This window comes from Protopterus annectens, chromosome 4.part0, assembly GCF_019279795.1.
Source record: "Protopterus annectens isolate FY-2018-M chromosome 4.part0, PAN1.0, whole genome shotgun sequence".
Taxonomy (NCBI): domain Eukaryota; kingdom Metazoa; phylum Chordata; order Ceratodontiformes; family Protopteridae; genus Protopterus; species Protopterus annectens.
The window spans coordinates 190356391-190378884 of record NC_056733.1 but is presented as its reverse complement, the minus strand read 5'-3'; the positions used below and the strand labels follow the sequence as shown (position 1 = coordinate 190378884).

The window sequence follows — 22494 nt, the reverse complement described above, 5'->3', positions numbered from 1 at the left end:
CCTTGCCCAGTGCCCAACAGGAGTGGCTTTCATCAACTGCAGCCCAGAGGAGGAGATAAGATCTCCATGTCCTGGAAGGCTGGCCCACCTGAGGAGGGATGGGAGCTCAGAACCAAGCATGACAACCTTGGAACCGGGGGCACACCCCACCCAGACAAACCAGCCCCCTGGTCTGGAGTCTCAAGAGGGCTGCGAAGCAGAGGCATACCAACAGCACAGCTACTGTCCTGAGAAATGACCAGTGGGACATGCAGGAGAATAGGTTGGAATCTGTGGAGAAAATGATCAACTCCAAAGGAGAGAGATGTCCTGGAGGTAGAAATTCCTCTGGCCACAAGCAGTTGATCAAAAAGACGCATATCTTGCTCAGAGAGGCTTCTTGCATAGATAGTCCTGATCCTAGCTTGAACGAAGGATGTCTGCACCAAAGATAACGGTGCTGTAGTGGTAGTGTGCACCAAAAACTTTGGTGCCAATGAGGTCTGCACCATCAGAGATGGTACTGAAGGTATCTGTACCGAGAACAAGGTCGTCGGTGCCGAAGAGGTTGTCTGCACTGCAAAGGTCAGTGCTGAAGGCATCTGCACCCTGAGGTCGGTGCCGAAAATGTCTGCACCAGTAAAACCATCTGTGCCGAAGAGGTCGGAACCAGAAAGAACATCGGTTCCAAAAGGGTCTGCACCAAGGCTGGTGCTGAAGGGGTCTGCACCATTGGTTGGTGCCGAAGAGGTCTGCACCATGACAGGTGCCGAAGAGGTCTGCACCAATTCCAGAGATGGTGCCGAATAGGTCTGTGCTGAGGTCTTCGGTGCCGAAGGGGTCCGCACCGAGTGCTTCAGAGCCAAAAAGTGTGTGGATGTTTGTCAGAGATAAAGTCAATTCCAATGGTTCTGTCAGTTTTAACTTTTTGAGTCTCCGTTCCTAAAGTCTCCAGCGGGAGACGATGGAAGAGACCTCGAGTTCGTCTCAGCATGACTTTTTTTTTTGTTGTTGTGGGGCTTCAAAGGAGGTGATGAAACCTCTGGCCCAGAGAGAGCCTCGCTGAAGGAAGTTTTTAGGAGGCCCTTTAAAATCACTTACTTTTCTTCTCACTGAAGGTATGAGTAGAAAAATTCTTACATATCCCACACAGGGTCAACAGTGAGGTGGAAGACACCCAAACAGTATACACACAAAACATGTGCATCTAAACACCTTTCAAAAACCAGGACTTCCTTTTTTGTCAGACATCATTATTCAAAGAAAGAAAGAAATTACCAACAATGGTATGAAAGAGGCTAGCCAAGGGGGTAAAGAAGAAGAGATTACCAGCAATAGTAATAAGGTTACCTAAAACGGTAAGAAATATTTCGAAATACTGAAAAATAATGAGATAGGGTAAGATAAAGACTTGGCGATTAATAAAACTTGGTAAAATTTTGAAATATCTGATAAAATATCGAACAAATATACTTAGCTCAAGAGAAGTGGCTTGACACAGCTGTTAGGCAATGCAGCAACGAGATTTGAGGTAACAGGGAGAGGGGCATGCTGGGTAACATCGTAGCACAAGAGTTTTTGGCCAACGCAAGGTTGGCATATGGCCGACTCAGTTCCAAGGATGGAACCTACTACCCCATCAGTAATGACTGAATGAAGATTAACAACATCAAATCATTTTTTTTACTGCTAAGAATAATTGAACTTGTGCATATTTTTGGTACAGTTATAATGGCAGTATAAAAATGTTGTTGGTTTTCATCTGGGGAAGCAGTTTATTTGATAATTATAGTGGACTTTTTAAAATTTGGAGAAGGCTCCTTGGAGTGCACATAGGAGACTAAATGGTTATACAGATGTTTATTGGACTCTGACTTGGAGATGGAATTTCAGTCTGGAAACACATTATTGGTGGCTAAAGTGCTGAAGATATGATGTGAGTTACTAGTATTTTAAGGAAATAGAAGGTATCTTTAATAAAAGTTGTATGACAGAGAATTTTTCTGGTTTATTGTGCTAGAATTCATAGTGTAATAGTAGAATGATAAATTGGGGCTCATGTTTAATCAGAAAAGATAATTACTCGAGTTTTATAGCTTAACAGTCGCATACAATATTTTGGTCAATCTAGAAACAGTCAGAAGACTGAGGCACTGGCATTGGCATATGACTTATTATTGGCATGCTTGATCCTCCCATATTTTAGAATGGATAATGCACTGGATTTTTGTTTATATCAAGATGATTGTTTTTTTCTATGCTACTAGTTTCAAGAGGTTAAAATCTGATTTTCCCATAATACTGTGGTGTGTCTGTGCTGTAAGTCTGGTTGAGACTGGATAATGGACCTTTGACAAAAATTTGATATTTTATAGAAATGATGATTATATTCGGACAATGACAAAGCAATGCTCAATTATAAAGAGTGCACACAAATCATAATTTATGTATTTTAGTTTTCTGCAATAATAAGACATATGTATCTAGGTTTCTTCTTTAACATGCAAGACAAAGGCTCAGGTCCAATGGGATTTACTGCAATAATTCCAGTAGGAAGTCTGACATGCATCAAACAGAAGTACTCAGATAAGCAGTACAAAGAAAGGACACTAGATGAAAGGCCATATAATCTATACACTCAAAATAGAATTTACTTGACCTCTTGACAGTGATGATACTTACGACCAAATTGAGTACGTTGTGGCCACTGCTGCCCCAAGGAATGAAGGGAAACACAGCAGAGTAATGAAGACAGTACTCATGTGACAAGCACACCATGGCTTGCTGGGAGATTTGCAGTTCATCATCAGACTGGTCTGCAAGACAAACAATTAAAAAATAAATGCCAGAGTTCACAATGGATGCAAGAAAGATTTTGTATTACTGTTGTTAATTACAGAAACACTGATATTACTAATATGGTAGCTATCACCTTCCAATGGGTACATGACAACTTACTTAATAGTAGCAAACAGATAGCACTAATACTGAAAGCATCATGAAATGTCAAAATGTTGAAACTTTACAATGTTGAACTCAAAATATCTACTAATAGTGTATTTCTCCATCATCACAGATCTGTGTTTTTCTTATTGCACAATTAGAGAACCAATTGTCCTGGACCATCTATTTCTCTACAACTCCATTTTCTCCACCAACACTAGGACCAGTGACCTAAATCTTCAGCAAAAGACAAATAAAACACAGTGGAGGGACAAGTCTATAACCCAGCACCTCCCAAACTCCTGGAAATAATCCCCCTGCATGTTAAACAGTGCAACTCACAATTTTTCTTTAATCATAAGCTGGACAATTGGATGGGTATCCACAAATTTACTCCTGGATTAACTGGTATTAAAAAACAATACAGAGAAAACCGAAAGTCCCGCTAAAGAACAAATAATCCAAATCAAAGAAAATATCGACAGCAGAACCACTAAGGCAGGGCTCATAACCTTGAATAATAAAGAAAAAATTTAAAAGCACAAATGAGATACGTAAAAATAATAAAAAAGGATAAGCGCTTTTGGAATATTTCCTTCCTCAGATCCTATATTCATACTGCCACCAAAAGTATGGTATCTCGACAACCAATGAACATTCATGACAACAACCAATCAGAATGTAACTGTAGTATCCAGTATCCATGACTCATTCATAAAATAAGCAATATCTCAACTTACAAAAAATGAGGCCAGTCAATCAAAGTGTCTTTCTCAAACATCTCACTTGAGCTTTTAACATTTTACTTTATTATTAAAGGTTTTTATGAGCCTGCCTTGGTGCTTCTGCTGTCGATATTTTCTTTGATTTGGATTAACTGGTATGGCCCTCCTGAAGAAAGATGGTTCAACCTAAGGGAGGGTACTGGTAAGGACAGAATGGTCATGAGACAAAGTGGTCTTGGAATATCTATGAATCTACATGTACTACACTATGTAAACTCTGCCAGTAACACAACCAATGAATAATCAATCGCATTTCCCTGTTAGTGAAAACTATGAAACCAGTGCTAAAATGTTGTCTTTGGCGGGGTGGTGGCAAGTCCAGTGTAGGTCTGATTTTAACATTTCAGCATGTTGACATTGAAACAGTGTACCTTCAAGTGTCATGATTTTCTGTATATTGTTTTTCAGTAAGTTGATATGGACTCCACCTTCAGATACAGGGAGTCTACTTAGATTCTGCTTGTTATAAGTTTTGGCTTGGATATGGTATGTCACAGTGTGGTAGAGAATGTACAAGTGAAAACATGATCCTGAAGAATTAATACTGTGAAAGACACAACAGCACTGAGGAATAAAACAATGTTCTTCATGTTTCACTGTTGCAGGCATCACACTTGGGTTATCTGTCTACAGGTAGCCCTCAGTCGGCCTGAATACCAGAGTCTTGGGATTTCTGCGTCAGATGCTATCACCTCTTCTATGATGTCAGTACATCAGGGGTATAAAACATGCAGCCGATGCCATTACATCAGTTTTTCTTGCGGCGTGGGAGCCTGAAGCAGAAGCAGAAGCAGTTTCCAAGTGCCGGCTGGCCACAACCTGAAATTTTTGTTTTTCAAGTTTCAAGTCTGAAGTCTTCTAAAGCTAAGTACCCCGTTGGAGATCTTTTTTTCTTGCTCTAACCGATGACAGAAAAAGTTAACAATTGTCTTGCCTGTGGAAAGCAAATACCTCACAGAGATATTCATTCTTACTGCATCACCTGTTTAGGCCCAGACCACGATGTTCCTCGCTGTCAGTTTTGTGCCTTGTTTAATGCCCGAACTATTCATTGGGCTATCTTTGTCGCAAATTTTTTCACTCTCGTTCTCCGTATTCCAAAATGGCTTTGATAAGCTATCCAATTACCGATCTTCTGAAAAAATGTAAGGATAAAGACAGGGACAGACCGCATGGGCCGGTACTCAGTGAGGTGCTTTCGCAGCCCGATACCCGCTTCTACAGATTCGCAGACCTCAGCTGAGACCCATTCGGAGTCCGGTATACTGTAAGTTGCTTCTTCGACTATTAAACCTGCGGATGTCTCTACCTTGGATGAGTCCAGAGCCGTTGTGCAGGCACCGGCTTCTGAGGGTGTATTCCAACCTTCCGATGTTTGTATTATACAGACATCTTCATTTTTTACTAAAACTACCAAGTTTCTCAGGCCCAGAGTTTGCACTCCACCTAGAAAACCAATGACCAAAGCACATGCTCAAGCTCCCATGCCATGGAAACAAATGCTTAGAATGGCTGAAGACCTTATAACTTTAATTAGGGGAAGCCAGCCTTCCCCCTCTATAAGACAAAGGATTGATTTTCCTTCTGATTCTACAGACTGTGAATCTGAAGACTCTGTTCCCTCCGATTACCAGGACATTCCCTTATCTACCTATGTGGATTTGGATGCAGAGGATTCCACTCCCTCTGCCTCCCCTCCAGAAGACTTTTCTTTTGGTGAAACCTTGCATACCTTAAGAGAGCCTTTCCACTGGGAATGCCAGGACTACCCACAGTCCAAAAAGAGACTCAGAGAATTTTTAGACTTGCCTCAGCACAGGCCTCTAGCTATACCCCCTGTCCTGGATATTGTAGATGATGTATTCATGGAGTCCAGTCTTATTCCTGATTCTTTACCTCCAGCTCCTAGAAAGCCTGACAGGTACTACAGAGTACCTGACTCACACAAATTTCTCTAAGAATCCCACTGCGGATCCAGAGACCATTTCCCATGGACCTACAGATATTAAAGCCACTACAGCCAAAAACCCTACCCCTTTGGACAGGGATTCTAGAGATTTAGACAGATGGGGTAAGAAGGTATACACCTCTGCAACTCTTGCCATAAGGGCTTTAAATTGCCAGTTTCACATGTTGAAGTATCAGAAGCATATCATGGAACTAATTAAACAGAAAATGTTGTTGCTTACAGATTGTGCAGAGAATAAAGATTTACAAGAGTTAATGCATTCTGCAAACCAAGTTAGTAAACATATTTTGCAGGGTGGTTTTGATGCCTTAGAAGCATCCTGCAGGGCTGCTGTCACTGGGTCTGTACTGAGAAGGCATGCTTGGCTGAAGGAACAAATCTTGCCAGACCATGTCAAAGCAAAATTGCTAGTTGCTCCATTAAACCAGGAACACTTGTTTGGCACAAAACCTGAAGAAGTTCTTAAAAAGATGGAGATAAAAGCTAAATCTATGCAAACTGTTAAAGATTTCTTACAGGTACAGCCACCTAGATTCAGTAGGCATTGGCCTTCTAAAAACTGGTCCTTTCCAGTCCCTTCCAGGCCTTCTCAGTCCAAACCCAGGGGCAACAGACCACCAAGACTACAGTCTCAGGGTATGCAAAGATCTAAGCTATGGAGTGCTCCCACCTCTAAAACTGGGTGTGGTAAGCCACCCCCTTATGGAAAAAGTTCACAATGACTTGTCTATCATTCTTCTCAGCCATGCTCAAATACCTGCACCCCTAGGAGGAAAACTCACCCTGCCTGCTAAAAAATGGGATGTCCACTGCCCAGGACCAATGGGTCCTAAGCATTGTATCCCAAGAATACATATTCTACTTTCACTCACTACCAACCCCAAGCGGGGTGCCAGACCTTTCTCCAAACCAGTGGGCAGAGGCTCAAAAGCAAGTACTTTCTCTACTCAGTATCAGGGTTATTCAACCTGTTCCAATAGAGCAAAGGGGAAAGGGTTTCTATTCCAGACTGTTCCTGGTGCCCAGAAAATAGAGCTCATAACACCCTATCCTGGATCTGTCTATTCTCAACACCTCCCTGGTGGTCCCAAAATTCAAAAGGCTTACACTACAACAGCTGCTTCCTATGCTAGCCAAGGACTCCTGGCTAGTCACCCTAAACTTAAAAGAAGCTTATGTGCACATCCCCATTAGGGAATCTTGCAGAAAATATTTACGTTTCAGGGCAGGCTCTATGCACTATCAGTTCTTTGCACTTCCCTTTGGCTTATCTTCTGCACCCAGGGTATTAACAAAGTGCCTGGCTCCAGCCATTCCATACTCCAGGCAGAGAAATATTGAAATTTGCCCATACTTGGGTGATTGCCTGATTCAGGTGAATAGCCAGGAATTGCTCCTTCAGCACCTGGCATATGTAGAGACTTCTAACTTCTCTGGGGTACACCATCAATGAAAAGAAATCACAACCGCCCAAACCTGGTCAACAGGCGCATCACACTATGCATGGGGGGCTCACATGACAGGTAAATGCATTCAAGGCAAATGGAGCCCAAGACGAATTCACCTGTATATCAGACAAAAAGAAATGTTAGCTGTACAGAATGCTCTGACAGCCTTCAAATACCTTTTCCTTCCAGGACAACTCCTGATAAAGACAGACAACACCACAGATATGTGGTACATAAACAAGCAGGGGGGGACTCATTCCTACTCACTCTGCAGGTTAGCCACAGCCCTGTGGAAACAGCCTTGAGCAAAGTGAATCTGCAAGCTCAATTCCTGCCAGGCAAACAAAATACACTGGCAGACAACTTAAGCAGAAAGCTACTGGAACCCAACTCATTCAAATTTCTAATCAAAACAGGTGGGGGACTCCAGAGGTGGACCTCTTAGCCCCCCCCCCAAAAAAAACATCAATTGAACAAACTTTGCACCAGAAATCCCCACAGCCAAGCATGGCGAGTGGATGCCCTATCCTTTGCATGGGAACACCTCTCAATGTATGCCTTTCCCCCTCTGCCCCTCCTTTCATATGTACTACTCAAGATCAAACAGGACAGACCAAGGACAATCCCTATCGCACCAGATTGCCCACGCCAGCACTGGTACCCACTCCAGTGCAGAATGACAGCAGGGCCACCCTGGCACCTACATCAGACCTCCCTTCCTGCTGTCCTAGCAGGAGGGACAGAATTTGCATCCTCAGCTGCAAACACTGAACCTTGCAACTTGACTTCTTCCCTGAACACAACAGCAGCAACCCTCACCAAACAGGTGCTGGATGTCATCCTTGAGGCCAGAAGGCCTAGTACTAGGAAATCCTTTTCAGAAAAGTGGAAAAGATATGTTCTTGGAGCCAGTCTCTAGGAAAGTGCATAGCCTCCTTACCTCAAACTTTAGATTACCTAGCAGAGCTGCTCCACAAACGCCTTTCCTTCTCATCAATTAAGATTCATGCCTTGACCATCTCAGCTCAATACAATACAGAGCCACCTCTCCTTTCTCACAATCTGACCAAACAGTTCTAGAGAAGCTAACAATTTAAGACCCCCGAGGAAAGCTCCTACCCCAGCCTGGGACCTTTTCTTTGTACTAGAGAAGCCCATGTTTCCCCCTTTTGAACTTGCTGCTACAACAGAGTTAAAATTCCTCTCTTGGAAAACAGCCTTACTTCTAGCCATCACTTCAGCAAGAAGAGTGTCTGAGCTACAGGCACTAATGGCTGTGGAACCCTTCTTTATTTTCCAGGCTGACAGGGTCCATCAGGACTAACCCATCATTTATGCCCTAAACCAATCCATCCATTTACCAACCTTTTTCCCTAATTCTCAGAATAAAGGGAAGAGGATCCTGCACTCCTTGGACGTGCACACACAGCTCAGGTTCTACCTTGACAAGACTAAGCCTTTCAGAAAATCTGACCAGCTGCTAGTCAGCTTTGCTACAGGGGCAGAGGGCAAGTCCATTTCAAAGCAAACCATTTCCAAATGGATAGGACATTTCATCCATTTCTGTTACAAACACCATGGAAAAACCTACCCCACAGGGGATCAGAACTCATTCCACTAGGGCTACCTCAACTTCTACAGCATTTCTCAGGGGAGTCCCTACCAGGGACATCCTGGAAGCTGCTACCTGGAGTTCTGTACACACCTTCACCAAGCATTACCAGCTGCCTATCTTTTCCAAATCCAGGACGGGTTTTGCAACAGCAGTCCTGCAGGGCATACTAGCCAGCCCCAACTCTTCCTGACTGCCTCCACCCATTCTTCAGCTTTGGGAATCAACCCAAGTGTGATGACTGCAACAGTGAAACATGAAGAACATAGTACAGTTGTGTACACTTACCATAAATGTAGATGTTCGAGTGTATTCACTGTTGTAGTCCTGGTTACCCTCTCTCCAGCACCCTGACTTTTCTAGACTTTCTACCTATCCTCTTTTGGCTATATCTTATGGCTATGGTATTTACTATTTACTTTTTACCCCCTCTCACCCCCTAAATGGCCCATCTCAATACCAGAAGATTGCCAAATTCCTGTAATAATGGCCACACAGGTAAAAAACGCACTCTCCAAAGCTAAGAATACAGCATCCATGGGACCAGATGACATCCCAGGCTGTGTACTACATGAACTACAATATGAACTGGCACCTCACCTAAGTGTCATGTTTAATCATAGCCTCACCTCAGGTTTCGTGCCCACTGAGTGGTGCAGAGCTACAGTTATCCCACTCCACAAGGGGGGATCCACCTTGGATCCCTGAAACTACCGTCCCATCAGTCTGACAAGCCTTATCTGCAAGGCCACAGAGCGTATTATCATGCAACTTATAAACAAAGACATTGGCAACCTTCAAACACTGGACCCCACCCAGTTTGGGTTTGTGAAGGGCTGAGCTTGTCTCCTGAACCTGATTGACTTCTTCGAATCAGTCTCCAGAGCCATGGACAAGGGTAAGATGGTCCACACAGCCTATCTAGACCTTGCCAAGGCCTTTGACACCATCCCCCACTCTGGAATAATAGATAAACTTACTAAGCTGGGCATTAATCCCTACGTCACCCAATGGGTTGCTAACTGGCTTACTGATAGAACCCACACTGTAAAAGTAGCCGACTCCAAATCCAGCTCCAGACAAGTGACAAGTGGGGTACCTCAGGGTTCAGTCCTGGGACCGCTCTTGTTTGGCATCTACTTCTCTGAAGTACAGGCCAACACTAAGGGACTCTGGCTAACAAAGTTTGCAGATGACTGCAAACTGGGAGCCATTAATGAATCCCCAAATGATGTGGATACTCTACAAAAGGGCCTTACAGAAACAGATGTTTGGTGCCAGAGCCATGGGCTCAAGCTCAATGCCAAGAAATGTATAGTTATCCCCTTTGGGAAAAAACATGTATCCATGAATTACCATTTAGGTGGCAGTACACTAAACACCGAAAGTGTGATAAGAGACTTAGGGACACAGGTGGACAGTGGTCTCGCCTTTGATAACCACATCGCCACAACAGTCAGGATATCCTTCTATGTGGCACACCTCATCACTAAGGGCTTTTCATCCAGAAAAAAAGGAGGTCATTGTCCCACTGTACTCATCCCTCATTAGACCCATTACAGAATACAATGCCCCGTTTGGTATGTACCTCTCAAGACATCTGCAACAACTGGAAAGGCTGCAGAAATACCTCACTAAAAGAATCACAGGCCTAAAGCAGATGCCCTATGCTGACCGCCTTAAAAAACTACATCTATACTCTGTTGCATATCGTCTACTCAGAGGCGATCTCTGCTTAACATACAAGACCATGTCAAACCCAGAGCTGTTGGACATGCTACACTTAAAGAAATCCCAATCCCTCAGAGCCACACGCTCCAGGGATCTAAACCTTGTCATTACAATAAACAAAACATGCTGGAGGGATAGGTTCCTAACCCAGAGACTCCCCAGACTCTGGAATAGATTGCCCATACATGTCAAGGAGAGTGCCTCTTTGGCCCTCTTCAAAAGGAACCTTGACGATTGATGGGAGAAAGGAAATTCACCCTGGGGATCACGTCAGTCGCCCTGCTAGACATGGGTCCAGGCAAGTAAATAGTGTGGGAAGAAATAGCCAGGGAATTGTTATGCCAAGGCTTGTATAGGCCCTAGGGCTGATAGCCTAGTACCAACCTATGAACCTATGGAGGTGTTCCACACCATGTAATTGCTTTCTATTTTGGGGGCTCCTGACATCTGGGGCAAGAAAAACTGATGTAATGGCATTGGCTGCATGTTTTATACCCCTGACGTACTGACGTCATGGAAGAGGTGACAGCATCAGCTGCAGAAATCCCAAAACTCTGGTATTCGGGCCGACTGAGGGTACCTGCAGGCAGATAACCCAAGTGTGATGACTGCACCAGTGAATACACTCGAACATCTACATTTATGGTAAGTGTACACAACTGTACTTTTTACATATACTGGTGACAATTTAGCACTGCTGCAAACTGATCCATTAGTCTGTAATCAACATAGCTGTATTGATGGACACTTGAGTAGCATCTATTACTACACAGTAGATCTTTGTGTTGAGCTTTGCACTAGCTTATGGGGGTCATGGCTGCACCAAACACATGAGGGTAATGGATGCTGTAATGCTATACAGTGCTGGTACTAAGCTCACTTGGTGTACTAGTTCTATGAGTAACATGCTTCTACCAAAGAATTTGGCATCAAATACTGTGGTACAAAGGCAGTACTGGTGTTACTTAATGGCACAATTTTAGAAGAGATATGGCTGCAAAATGGAATGCAGACTGACCTTTACAATTTTAAAGTTGTAAATGGGGTTACCTTTCTATTGGTTCTAGAGGAAAAGGTGAGAGATACTGTTATACAAAATGACACAGGGTAATGCATGCAGATACAGACCTAGTTGTGTGTTAACTGGTGCATTACTTGTATAAGATGCACCTCTGAGAATGCTACAAGTGCTCCGATAGAACATTTGGCTAGCTCAAGTAAAACTTCACAAATATACAAAAAAGTCATCCATGTAATGCAATGCATCAATGTTTAAACAGTGATATTTTGCAGTTCTTTGTTTTCCGTCCTTGAATCTATATATGTACGTTTACGTGACAGTGACATTGTAAATTGTAAATAGAATGGAGTATCAGGAATACAAATGGATTACTTTATTAAATGATAACTCTTTAACAAGTTAGAATGTCGCTTTTCTCTTAAATCTGTTTTCAAGTGTTTGATCTTGTGATTTTAGCAAATTTAACAGATGACTCTATCTTGTTTTAATTATTTGACAAAAGATATGCAAAAGCCTGTTTTCTTTTGTTGTTTTAATAAACTTTCATCTGTAGTTCTTGACTTTCTGGACCTATCATTAGAACATCACAGATGTGAAAGAAGTAATATTCAAAGCTGTTACTGAAACTGTTAAAACAAAGAGCATATCTACAAACTGGGTGCATCATCCATTAAAATTTGTGAAAATGTGCAAATCTGTCCTTCACATGAGAAATTTAACTGAGGCCCCATCTACCTACGTTGGTTGTAGCTAAGGTGTAAGTAAAAGATTCCACAGCACTTACTGAAAAGACTAGTGGAACTTCCCCAAGTCAGTATGAATACCACCTCAGACCTCTTGTCCACTAACCTAGTAGGACTAACCCAGTTAAATCCATCCCATAAATCCATCCATTAGATGGAGACAACATTCTCCTGTCTGCAGTGAATTGAGATACAATTTGTTTATGGGCTATTCCCAGTGTAGGGAGTAAAACCTGCTCACATAAGTGGTGTCTTCAGTGTTGGGGAAGAGAACTTTGTATATAAGGTGTTTCCCCCAGTGTGTAAGGCTGCCAACTTTTCAGATACTCAAAGTGAGACATTTCTTAACTGAGATATGGGGTTTTGTAAGACAAACCACATTCCCAACTGATGCAAAAGTTGCATTTTCACTTTATTACTACAATAAAGATTGTATGTTGTAGATTGTTTTCATTTCTAATGTATTAAAATGCTTCAACTATAGTATCACAGTTTTAAGCAATATGTAGAGGAAAGTCAAAAGTTAATTGTTCACCTAAAAGGTCAACATTTTTGCCATTTTGCATATTTTTAGTGGGACATAACTGCCCAAATCAAAAGAATCCTGCAAAAAGAGGGAGAGGTAACAACCCTACAGTTGTGGAGATCACAGTCTACGTAAAGGGTGTCCTCAGTGTAAGATCATAATCTGCTCAAATAAGGGAAGGGGGGTCTCCAGTGTACACTCTGCTCACAGAAGGGGTGTGTCTCCAATGTTGGATCACAGTCTACTCATTTAAGGAGTGATCTCAGTGTAGGGAGCTCAGCCTGCTCAGATAACAGGAGTCTCATGTGAGTAAAGCTCAACCTAGCCACACAAGGTGTTTACCCCATGTGGGGAACATAGCCAGCTGACACAATCTGCAGCAAAAATCTGGGGAGGCAACCTGATACAAGGCATCTTGACATGGTGGAAAGTACAGTCTGTTCATATAAGTGGTGCTCCCATTTTGTGATGCGGTACTTGAACATGAAGAGAGCATCCTCAGAATGGAAGCACACAGCCTACTTAGATAAGGTGTGTCATCCCATATGGGGAGCACAGCCTACTTATATACTTAGATGACTCTACAGTCATAACTACTGCTAATTCCTCCTTAGAACTCCTAACAAATTCCCAGACATCTTTCAAATGAGTAGAGACATGACTTGCTAATAATCAGTTCATCCTCAATTCTAAGAAAACGAAATTACTACTCTTTCTACCTAAATCTGCAAACCACATTAAACCTTCCTTCTTCATAAGGTCTCTAAACAATATTCCTATAGAAGTCAAAACTAGCACAAAACTCCTTTGCATTACCATTGACGACCAACTAAAATTCGATCTTCACATTAACAATTGTATAAAAAAAACACCAAAAGCTAGGACTACTATACAGGAACAACAAATTCCTAACTACTGAAGCTAGGATTTCTCTTACCCATGCCTACCTTCAACCATGCTTAACCTATTGTTTCCAAATACTCACAAATCTGAACTCCTCCCTACTTACCAAATTAGAATCAACCTACCCCAAAATAGCTAGATTTGCAGCTTAATAAACATATAAATCTCACCATTTTCTCTCCCTAAAATATCTGAACTGGCCCGAACTACCACCTGTTCCTACAATCTCAGCTCCAAATCATACACTCCATCCTATGTCAGCCTGATTTCTGCCCAAGTCGATCTTCTCACATCTCTCACTACTCCCCTACCAGACTTCTCCAAATCTCACTACTCCCCTACCAGACTTCTCCAAATCTCAACCCAAGACCTACTAAAAATCCACAAACCCAAATCCAACACAGGGTGCAGTTTACATAGCTACCATCCCTCGATTACATTGAACAAACTCTCACTAGAAATATATTCTCTGACTCACCCCAAACAATTGAAGCTAGCAACCAAAGACCACTTTAAAAACATTGGTCCTGCCATTGTACTCACCCTCCCTGATTATTACCTACCTTTTATAGTACAAACTAACTTACAAAAACTTACCATCAACTACTTCATCCTATGTTTCCTATGCAACCTCCAAAACTTATTCTATACTCTGCTCCCTGAAATTCTTATGTAACCTTTTAAGTTTCTGCTACTCTGCATACAAAACCTTATATTTACTCAACTCTCTTTTTAAAACAAAACATACAACTTATTTTACTTTTTTAATGTTCTCCTTTTTGTTTATAGTGCTGTTTTATCTGTCAACAATATACATGCATGTAGTTTACGTATTTTAACTACCAGCATTCTCTATTGCTATTTTTATTGAAATGTATCTGTATTGCTATTTTTATTGCATTGTATATCTTTGGAGCTTTTCTCCATGGGCCTCTGCTGAAAAAGAGTAATAGCTCAGCCGGACACTCCTGGTCAACAAATGTAAAATAAATAAATGGTAACAGACATCCACAGTGCTCAACATGGTCACATAAGGAATGATCATTGTAGGGGGAATGTAATCTTTTCACATTTGACATATCTGTGCGTGAGGAGACAGTACAGTTGTGTACACTTACCATAATGTAGAAGTTCGAGTGTATTCACTGTTGCAGTCATCACACTTGGGTTATCTGCCTGCAGGTAGCCCTCAGTTGGCCTGAATACCAGAGACTTATTATTTCTGCATCAGTTGCTGTCGATTCAGGACTGACGTCAGGTCGTCAGGGGTATAAAAATAGGCAGCCGACTCCATTACATCAGTTTTTCTTGCCCCAAATGTCAGACGCCCCCCAAATAGAGAGTTAAGTTATGGTGGGAAAAACACCACCAGTAAAAAGTAAACACCAATTGCATTGTAAAGGGTGAGTAATACAGAGAGAGAGAGAGAGAGACAAGGGGGCTACTGCAACAGTGAATATACTCGAACATCCACATTTATGGTAAGTGTACACAACTGTACTATGTTCTTCGTGTTTCACTGTTGCAGTCATCACACTTGGGTTGATTCCCAAAGCTGAAGAATGGGTGGAGGCAGTCAGGAAGAGTTGGGGCTGGCTAGTATGCCCTGCAGGACTGCTGTTGCAAAACCCATCCTGGATTTGGAAAAGATAGGCAGCTGATAATGCTTGGTGAAGGTGTGAACAGAACTCCAGGTAGCAGCTTCCAGAATGTCCCTGGTAGGGACTCCCCTAAGGAATGCTGTAGAGGTTGAAGTTGCCCTAGTGGAATGTGTTCTGACCCCCAGAGGGGTTGGTTTCCCATGGTGTTTATTACAGAAATGGATACAGTGTGCTATCCATTTGGAAATGGTTTGTTTTGATATGGCCTTGCCCTCTCCCCCTGGTGCAAAGCTGACTAGTAACTGGTTGGATTTCCTGAAGGACTTAGTCCTATCAACGTAGAATCTGAGTTGTATGTGCACATCTAAAGAGTGCAGGATCCCTTCCCCTTTATTTTGAGGATTAGGGAAGAAGGTTGGCAAATGGATAGATTGGTTGAAATATACACTGGACACCACTTTAGACATAAACATAGGGTTAGTCCTGAGTGAGACCCTGTCAGCATGGAAAATAATGAAGGGTACCACAGCCATAAGTGTTTGTAGCTCAGACACTCTTTTAGCTGAAATGATGGCTAGAAGCAAGGCTGTTTTTCAAGAGAGGAATTTTAACTCTGCTGATGCTGCAGGCTCAAGGGGGGGAGGGGTAGTGTGAGCTTTTCCAGTACAAAGTTAAGGTCCCAAGCAGAGGTGGGGGCTCTCCTTGGTGGCCTTAAGTTGTTGTCCCCTCTCAAGAACTGTTTGATGAGAGGGTGGTAGAAGAGAGGTGGCTCAGTGTTGTAATGTGCTGAGATGGCAGAGGCATAGATCTTAATGGAAGAGAAGGATAGGCCTCTGTGGAATAGATCTGCTAGGTAATCCAGGATAAGAGGTAAGGAGGGCAGTGCTGTGTCCGCTCCTTTAGATTGAATCCAGGAACAATACCTTTTCCACTTATCAGCATAGGATTTCCTTGTACTGGGTCTTCTGGCTTCAAGAATAACGTCCAGCACCTGCTTGCTTAGGCTGGTCACAGGGGGAGGGATTCAAGGAATAAGCCAGGCTGCAAGATTCAAGGTTTGCAGTTGTGGATGCAAGATCAGTCCCTTCTGCTGAGTGAGGAGGGTTGAGATCTGGGGTAGGTGCTGTGGTGGCACCAGTGACAGACTGCAGAGTAGTGGGTACCAGTGCTGACATGGTCAGTTTTGGGCAATCAGGATTGCCCTTGGTCTGTCCTTTCTTATCTTGAGTAATATTCTTGTAAGAAGAGGCAGAGGGGGAAATGCGTAGATAGAGAGGTTTACTCACTGGAAGGATAGGACATCCACTTTCCAGGCCTTGCTGTGAGGTGTCCTAGTGCAGACTTTGCTAAGCAGGTGGTTGTAGGGGGAGGCAAAAAGGTCCACCTCTGGGGTCTCCCATTTCTGGGTTAGAAGACTGAAAGTGCTGGGGTTTAATTGCCACTTGTGTGGGTCTAGGAGATTTCTGCTTAAGTCATCTGCCAGCGAGTTTTGTTTGCCTGGCAGGAATTGACCTTGCAGATGAATATGCATGGCCAAGGCTGTGTTCCACAGGGTCATGGCTAGCCTGCAGAGTGGGTAAGAGTGGGTTCTCCCCTGCTTGTTGATGTACCACATCACTGTGGTGTTGTCAATTTTTATTAGCAGGGTCCTGGTGAGAGTAGGGATCTGAAAGCTGTCAGAGCATACTGAACAGCTAGCATCTCTTTTTGGTTGATGTGCAGATGAAAATGACTTTGGTTCCAGTGGCCCTGAATGCACTTGTCCAGATGTGCCTCCCCCAGGCATAGCCTGATGCATCTGTGGTTAAGGTCTGGGAGCATGGGGTTGTGTGCAGGGAAGTCCCTTGTTGTGGTTGCATGCTGCTGCCCACCAAAGAAACTCTGTCCTTAGACAAGGTATGGCAGGTATGATGGTTTCCAGGTCCTGAGAATGTTGGCACCAAAGACTTAAGTACCACTGAAGTTTCTTCATATGCAGTCTGGCATATGGAATTAGTAGAATGCAAGAGGCCATGAACCAGAGAGCCTGCAGGATTTTCCTTGCAGATAGCTGGGTTCTGGTGGCCATTTCAGTGAAGTAGCCTGTTAGATAGGCTTATTTCTCTGGAGTGAGAGATGCCGTCTGGGATGCTGTGTCCAAGCTTGCTCCAAGGAATACAATTTTTTTGACTGGGGATTAGTTTTGATTTTTTTTTTCATTGATAGTGTACCCCAGGGAGGTTAGAAGGTTCTTTACAAATATCAGGTGCTGCAACAGCTTTTCCCAATTGCCTGCCTGAATCCGGCAATCGTCCAAGTATGGGTATATTTGAATCTTTCTCTGTCTACAATAGGCAATGGCTGGAGCCAGGCATTTTGTGAAGATTCTGGGAGCAGTGGATAAGCCAAAGGGAAGTGCAGAGAACTGATAATGCATAGATCCTGCCCTGAAATTTAGATATTTCCTGCATGAGTCCCTGACAGGGATGTGCAGATAGGCTTCTTTTAGGTCTAGGGTGGCTAACCAGGCATCTTTGGACAGCACAGGAAGAAGCTGCTGAAGGGTGAGCATTTTGAATTTTGGTACCAGCAGGAAGGTGGTTAGAATGGAAAGATGTAGGATTGGGCACCAAGCGCCATCTTTTCTGGGTACCAGGAAAAGTCTGGAATAAAAACCTTGACCTATCTGTTGTGCAGGAACAGGTTGAATTGCCCTTATGGAGAGCAGGGCTTAAACTTGGTTTTGTGCCTCGGCCCACTGGTTTGGAGGAAGGTCTGAGAACACTTTTGGGATTGGCAGTGTGTAGAAGTAAAATTTGTACCCCTGGGATACAATGTTGAGGACCCATCGGTCTTTGGTGGTGGTGGTCCAGTTTTTTGCATGGTGGGGAAGGTTTCCTCCTAGGGGCATGAGCAATTGGGCAGAGGTGATGACTGGAGTTGAGAAGTCATTGTGAATTCTTTCCGTAAGGGGGTGGCTTAGTGCTCCCTGTTTTAGAAAGCGGAGGTACTCCATTGCTTAGATCTCTGCATACCCTGAGACTGTAATCTGGGGGGATCTGTTTCCCCTGGGTCAAGTTTGAGATGGCCTTGAGGGGGCTAGAAAGGACCAATGATTCGAGGGGCAATGCCTACTGAATCTTGGATGCTGCACTTGCAAAAAATTGTTGACTGTCTGCATAGACTTAGCTTTTTCTTCCATGTTTTTTAGAACATCTTCTGCTTTGGTGCCAAACAGATTGTCCTTGTTCAAAGGAGCATCCAGTAATTTTGATTTGACATGGTCTGGCAAGGTCTGTTCCTTAAGACTAGCATGCCTTCTAAGTACAGAACCTGTGACTGCTGCCCTGCAACATGCTCCTAGGGCATCAAACCCACATTGCGAGGTATGCTTGCTGACTTGGATTGCAGAATGCATAAGCTCCTGTAATTCTTTATTTTCTGCACAGTCAAGAAAGTAGAAAATTTTTGCTTAATAAGTTTCATAATATGTTGCTGGTATTTCAACATGTGAAATTGGAAATTCAATGCCCTAATGGCGAGAGTTGCAGAGGTGTGTACTTTTTTACCCCATCTGTCTAAAGCTCAGGAATCCCTGTCTGAAGGGGTGGGATTCTTATCTGTAGTTGCTTTTATACCTTTAGGCCCTTGGGAAATGACCTCTGGGTCAGCAGTAGGATTTTTGAAAAGAAATTTGTGAGGGTCAGGGTCTCTGTAGTACCTGTCTGGTTTCCTTGGAGCAAGGGGTAAAGCATCAGGAGTTAGACTGGATTCCATAAAGACGTCATGCACAACATCCAAAACAGGACGGATAGCTAAAGGTCTATGTTGTGGCAAATATAAAAATCTCCCAGTCTCTTTTTGGAGTGAGGGTAATCCTAGCATTCCCAGTGGAAATGCTCTCTTAAAGTATGTAGGGTTTTACCAAAAGAAAAATCCTTTGGAGGGGAAGCAGAGGGAATGGATTCCTCTGCATCTGAATCCTCATAAACAGATAAAGGCATGTCATTATATTCAGAAACCTCAGAGTCATCAGACTCTTGGTCAGTTAAGCCTGCTGGGGACAGGTCTCTTTTTCTCTTAGCAGGAGAAGTCTGGCTTCCCCTAATCAGCATGATCGGGTCTTTTGCCATTATAAGCATTTGAGATTGTGGCAAGGAAGCAGGTACTTGAGTTTGGGTCATCAGTTTTTTAGGTGTAGCTCGTACTCTTGGCCTTAGAAACTTGTTAGTTTTAGACAGAACAGAAAGAAAGTCATCGGTTTGTGTTGAAAATCGGTAATGAGAAGAACCTCCTCGCAAGCCGGTGCCTGCACAGTGGCTCCGGACCCATCCAAGGTAGAGACATCCACAGGTTCCATAGTCAAAGAAGAGTCTTGCGGCATACCGGACTCTGAACGGGTCTCAGTAGAGGCCTGCAAATCCATCTAAGTGGGGATCAGGGGCTGCGAAAGCACCTCACTGAGTACCAGCGAATTGGCAACTAGCTTAACAGAAACATTGTTGGCTGTTCTGGACCTGTGCAGTCTGTCTGTCTTTATCCTTACTTTTTTTGGAAGATCAGTAGATGGATGGCTTACCAAAGCCATTTTGGAATACGGAGAATGAGAGCGAAAGTATTTAGTGACAATAAGGGCCCGACAATGAACAGGTTGGGCTTTGAACAAATCCCAAAATGACAGCAAGGTACATCAGGGTCTGGGCCTAAACAGGTGATGCAGAATGGAAATCTCAGTGTGGTATTTGATTTCCACAGGCAAAACAATTATTAACTTTTTCTGACATTGGTTAGAACAAGAAAAAAGGATCCCCGACAGGCTACTTAGCTTTAGAAGACTTCAGGATGATTCAATTCGGAAATGAAAACTCAGGTAGCGGCCGACCGGCACTCGTGCGAACTGCTTCTGCTTTGGGCTCCTCGGCAAGAAAGACTGATGTAATGGTGTCGGCTGCCTGTTTTTATACCCCTGATGACCTGATGTCAGTCCTGAAGTGACAGCAACTGACACAGAAATACTAAGTCTCTGGTATTCAGGCCGACTGAGGGCTACCTGCAGGCAGATAACCAAAGTGTGATGACTGCAACAGTGAAACACGAATAACATCTATCTTCTCACACAAGAGATAGTAGTACTCTGGGGAGCACAACCTGCTCACATAAAGTGTGAACCAATTATATGAAATATCACCTCTATATGTAAGGAGTGCCTCTACTGTAGGAAGTACAACCTAGATAATTGGATGGGTGACTGCAAATTTGCCCCTGGGGTGGCACCCATGTCCCTCATCGCAGGGTAGCCAGTGTTGATTACACACCCTCCCTGTTCATAAATTTGTTCTGCGAATTACACTAAAATGAACAAATGGGAATACTTGGGATTAACATGTCTGGCTAGGCTTGTAAAGGCTCTAGGGCCAGCAGCCTAGTATCCTCCTATGAACCTACTAACAGAAGGGCTATCCTAATGTGGGAAGTGCAGCCTACTCCCTTAAGGGGAGTTACTACTTTCGGAATAATCACCTGCATATATAAGGGGTGCCCCTAGTGTGAGAGCACAGCCAACTCACATAATTTGTGCTCCTATTATGAGAAGCACCACCTGCACATGGAAGGGATACCCCTAATGTGGGAAGTACAGCCTAATCACATAATGGGTGTCCCTATTATGGGAAGCAGTACATGCATGTACAAGTAAGGGGCGTCTAGTTAGGGAAGCATAGCATATTTGCACAAGGGGTACTCTCTAATCTGGGAGGCACAACCTACTCCCATAAGGGAAGTCTCTATTATGAGAAGCACCACCTCTATTTGTAAGGGGTGCCTCTAACATGGGAAGCACAGCCTACTTATGTAAGATGCATCTCCAACATGGGGAGCACATCCTGCTCATTAAAGTGTTTTTCCCAGTGTGGTGCACCCAGCCTCTCCAAATATAGAAAGCACTGTCTGTGCATCTAAGAGATGTCTCTAGTGAGTATAGCACAGTCCCCCCAGATCTTTATGGATTCTGTTACCATTTCTTAAATTCTTTTCCAGGTGTTCTGAACTTTGCCCTCCTATACTGAACTCCTTAAATATCTACAGTAACCTTTGAAAAACACATTCTCACTATGTTTTCTACCTTCAAGCCTCTTGTTACACTTCTTTTATTTAAATTCTAATGCCACCTTTTCTAGTTCTACTGTTACTACCTGTAACATTTTCTGTATAATCTTTGATCATGTATCATTTGCATACATCAGAAAAAAATGCTATACACCTCCCTAATCTCACACTGTATTGTGATTTTTATCCACCTAACTAATGTATTTATAGTAAGCTCAAATAAAATTAGACTAAGGAAGCAACCATGACACACCACATTGTTTCATTTTTATTACCCTTGCTTCCCACTGACTTGAGGGATTTTCTGGTATATATCTTCTGTAACATGTATAACCATCAAACACTGTTATATGCTGTACTGTCAAATGCTTTAGTGATACTATAACTGATCAATCTAGCTTGTGATCCTTCCCCAATTAAAACTATTTTTCTTACATTCTTTCCTTTAATCACATCATATACCTCTGATTCTACAATCTTATCTATCAAACGTTCTATACACAACAGCTAACTCTTACATTCTCTTTGTAATCAGTATTTGATGCTGTTAATTGTCTCCACTGTCATATTGCTTACAAACAAGCTTAATTTTCTAACTTCTCTTCATTACACCACTCATTAAATCCACTTGTCAATATCTCCAGCAGACAGTTTTCTAACATGTTACACTACTGAGAAGTCAGGCCATGCTGACTTAGACCATTTAATTATAACTTTTTAATACTGTTCGAATGCTTCCTGCCTCTATGTAGTGTGCTCCAAAATTACTTCAGTTTCCATTTCCTTGATCTGCTTTCTTCTTTCTTACAACCACCTAGCTCTTTTAGATGATTTTCCACAATCGACACCATTTGTTTCTAAAATACAATTTCTTTCCCTTTGTGATATTTGAAACTTTCCATCATGTCATTCTCATTCTTTATCTATTCATCTCATAGTGAAACCTCCTCCTTTCATCATTATATTAAGTGTGCCCAATTCCTAATCTACTCTTTCATTCTAGCATAATCCTTTTCTTCTGAAAAATATTTTGCACAGAAAACAAGTTTACATGCAAGTTTCGGCAATGGCTTTATGAAATTCAGCCACTGCCTCCTTGTTTGTACTGAATTTTCTGTATGACCTCATCAGTACATCATACTAACCTCA

General features: G+C 42.8%; 1 protein-coding gene across 6 annotated transcripts in view; it reads right to left on the bottom strand.

Annotated features, from left to right (window-relative positions):
* Window positions 1-22494, bottom strand: part of TMC6 (transmembrane channel like 6) — a 1104128-nt gene that overhangs the window by 77762 nt on the left and 1003872 nt on the right. For all 6 annotated transcript variants that reach the window (XM_044068185.1, XM_044068183.1, XM_044068186.1 and 3 more), the window contains one exon: window positions 2662-2795. In XM_044068185.1, coding sequence (XP_043924120.1) covers window positions 2662-2795 — 134 coding nt within the window. The remainder of the gene's footprint in view (window positions 1-2661; window positions 2796-22494) is intronic.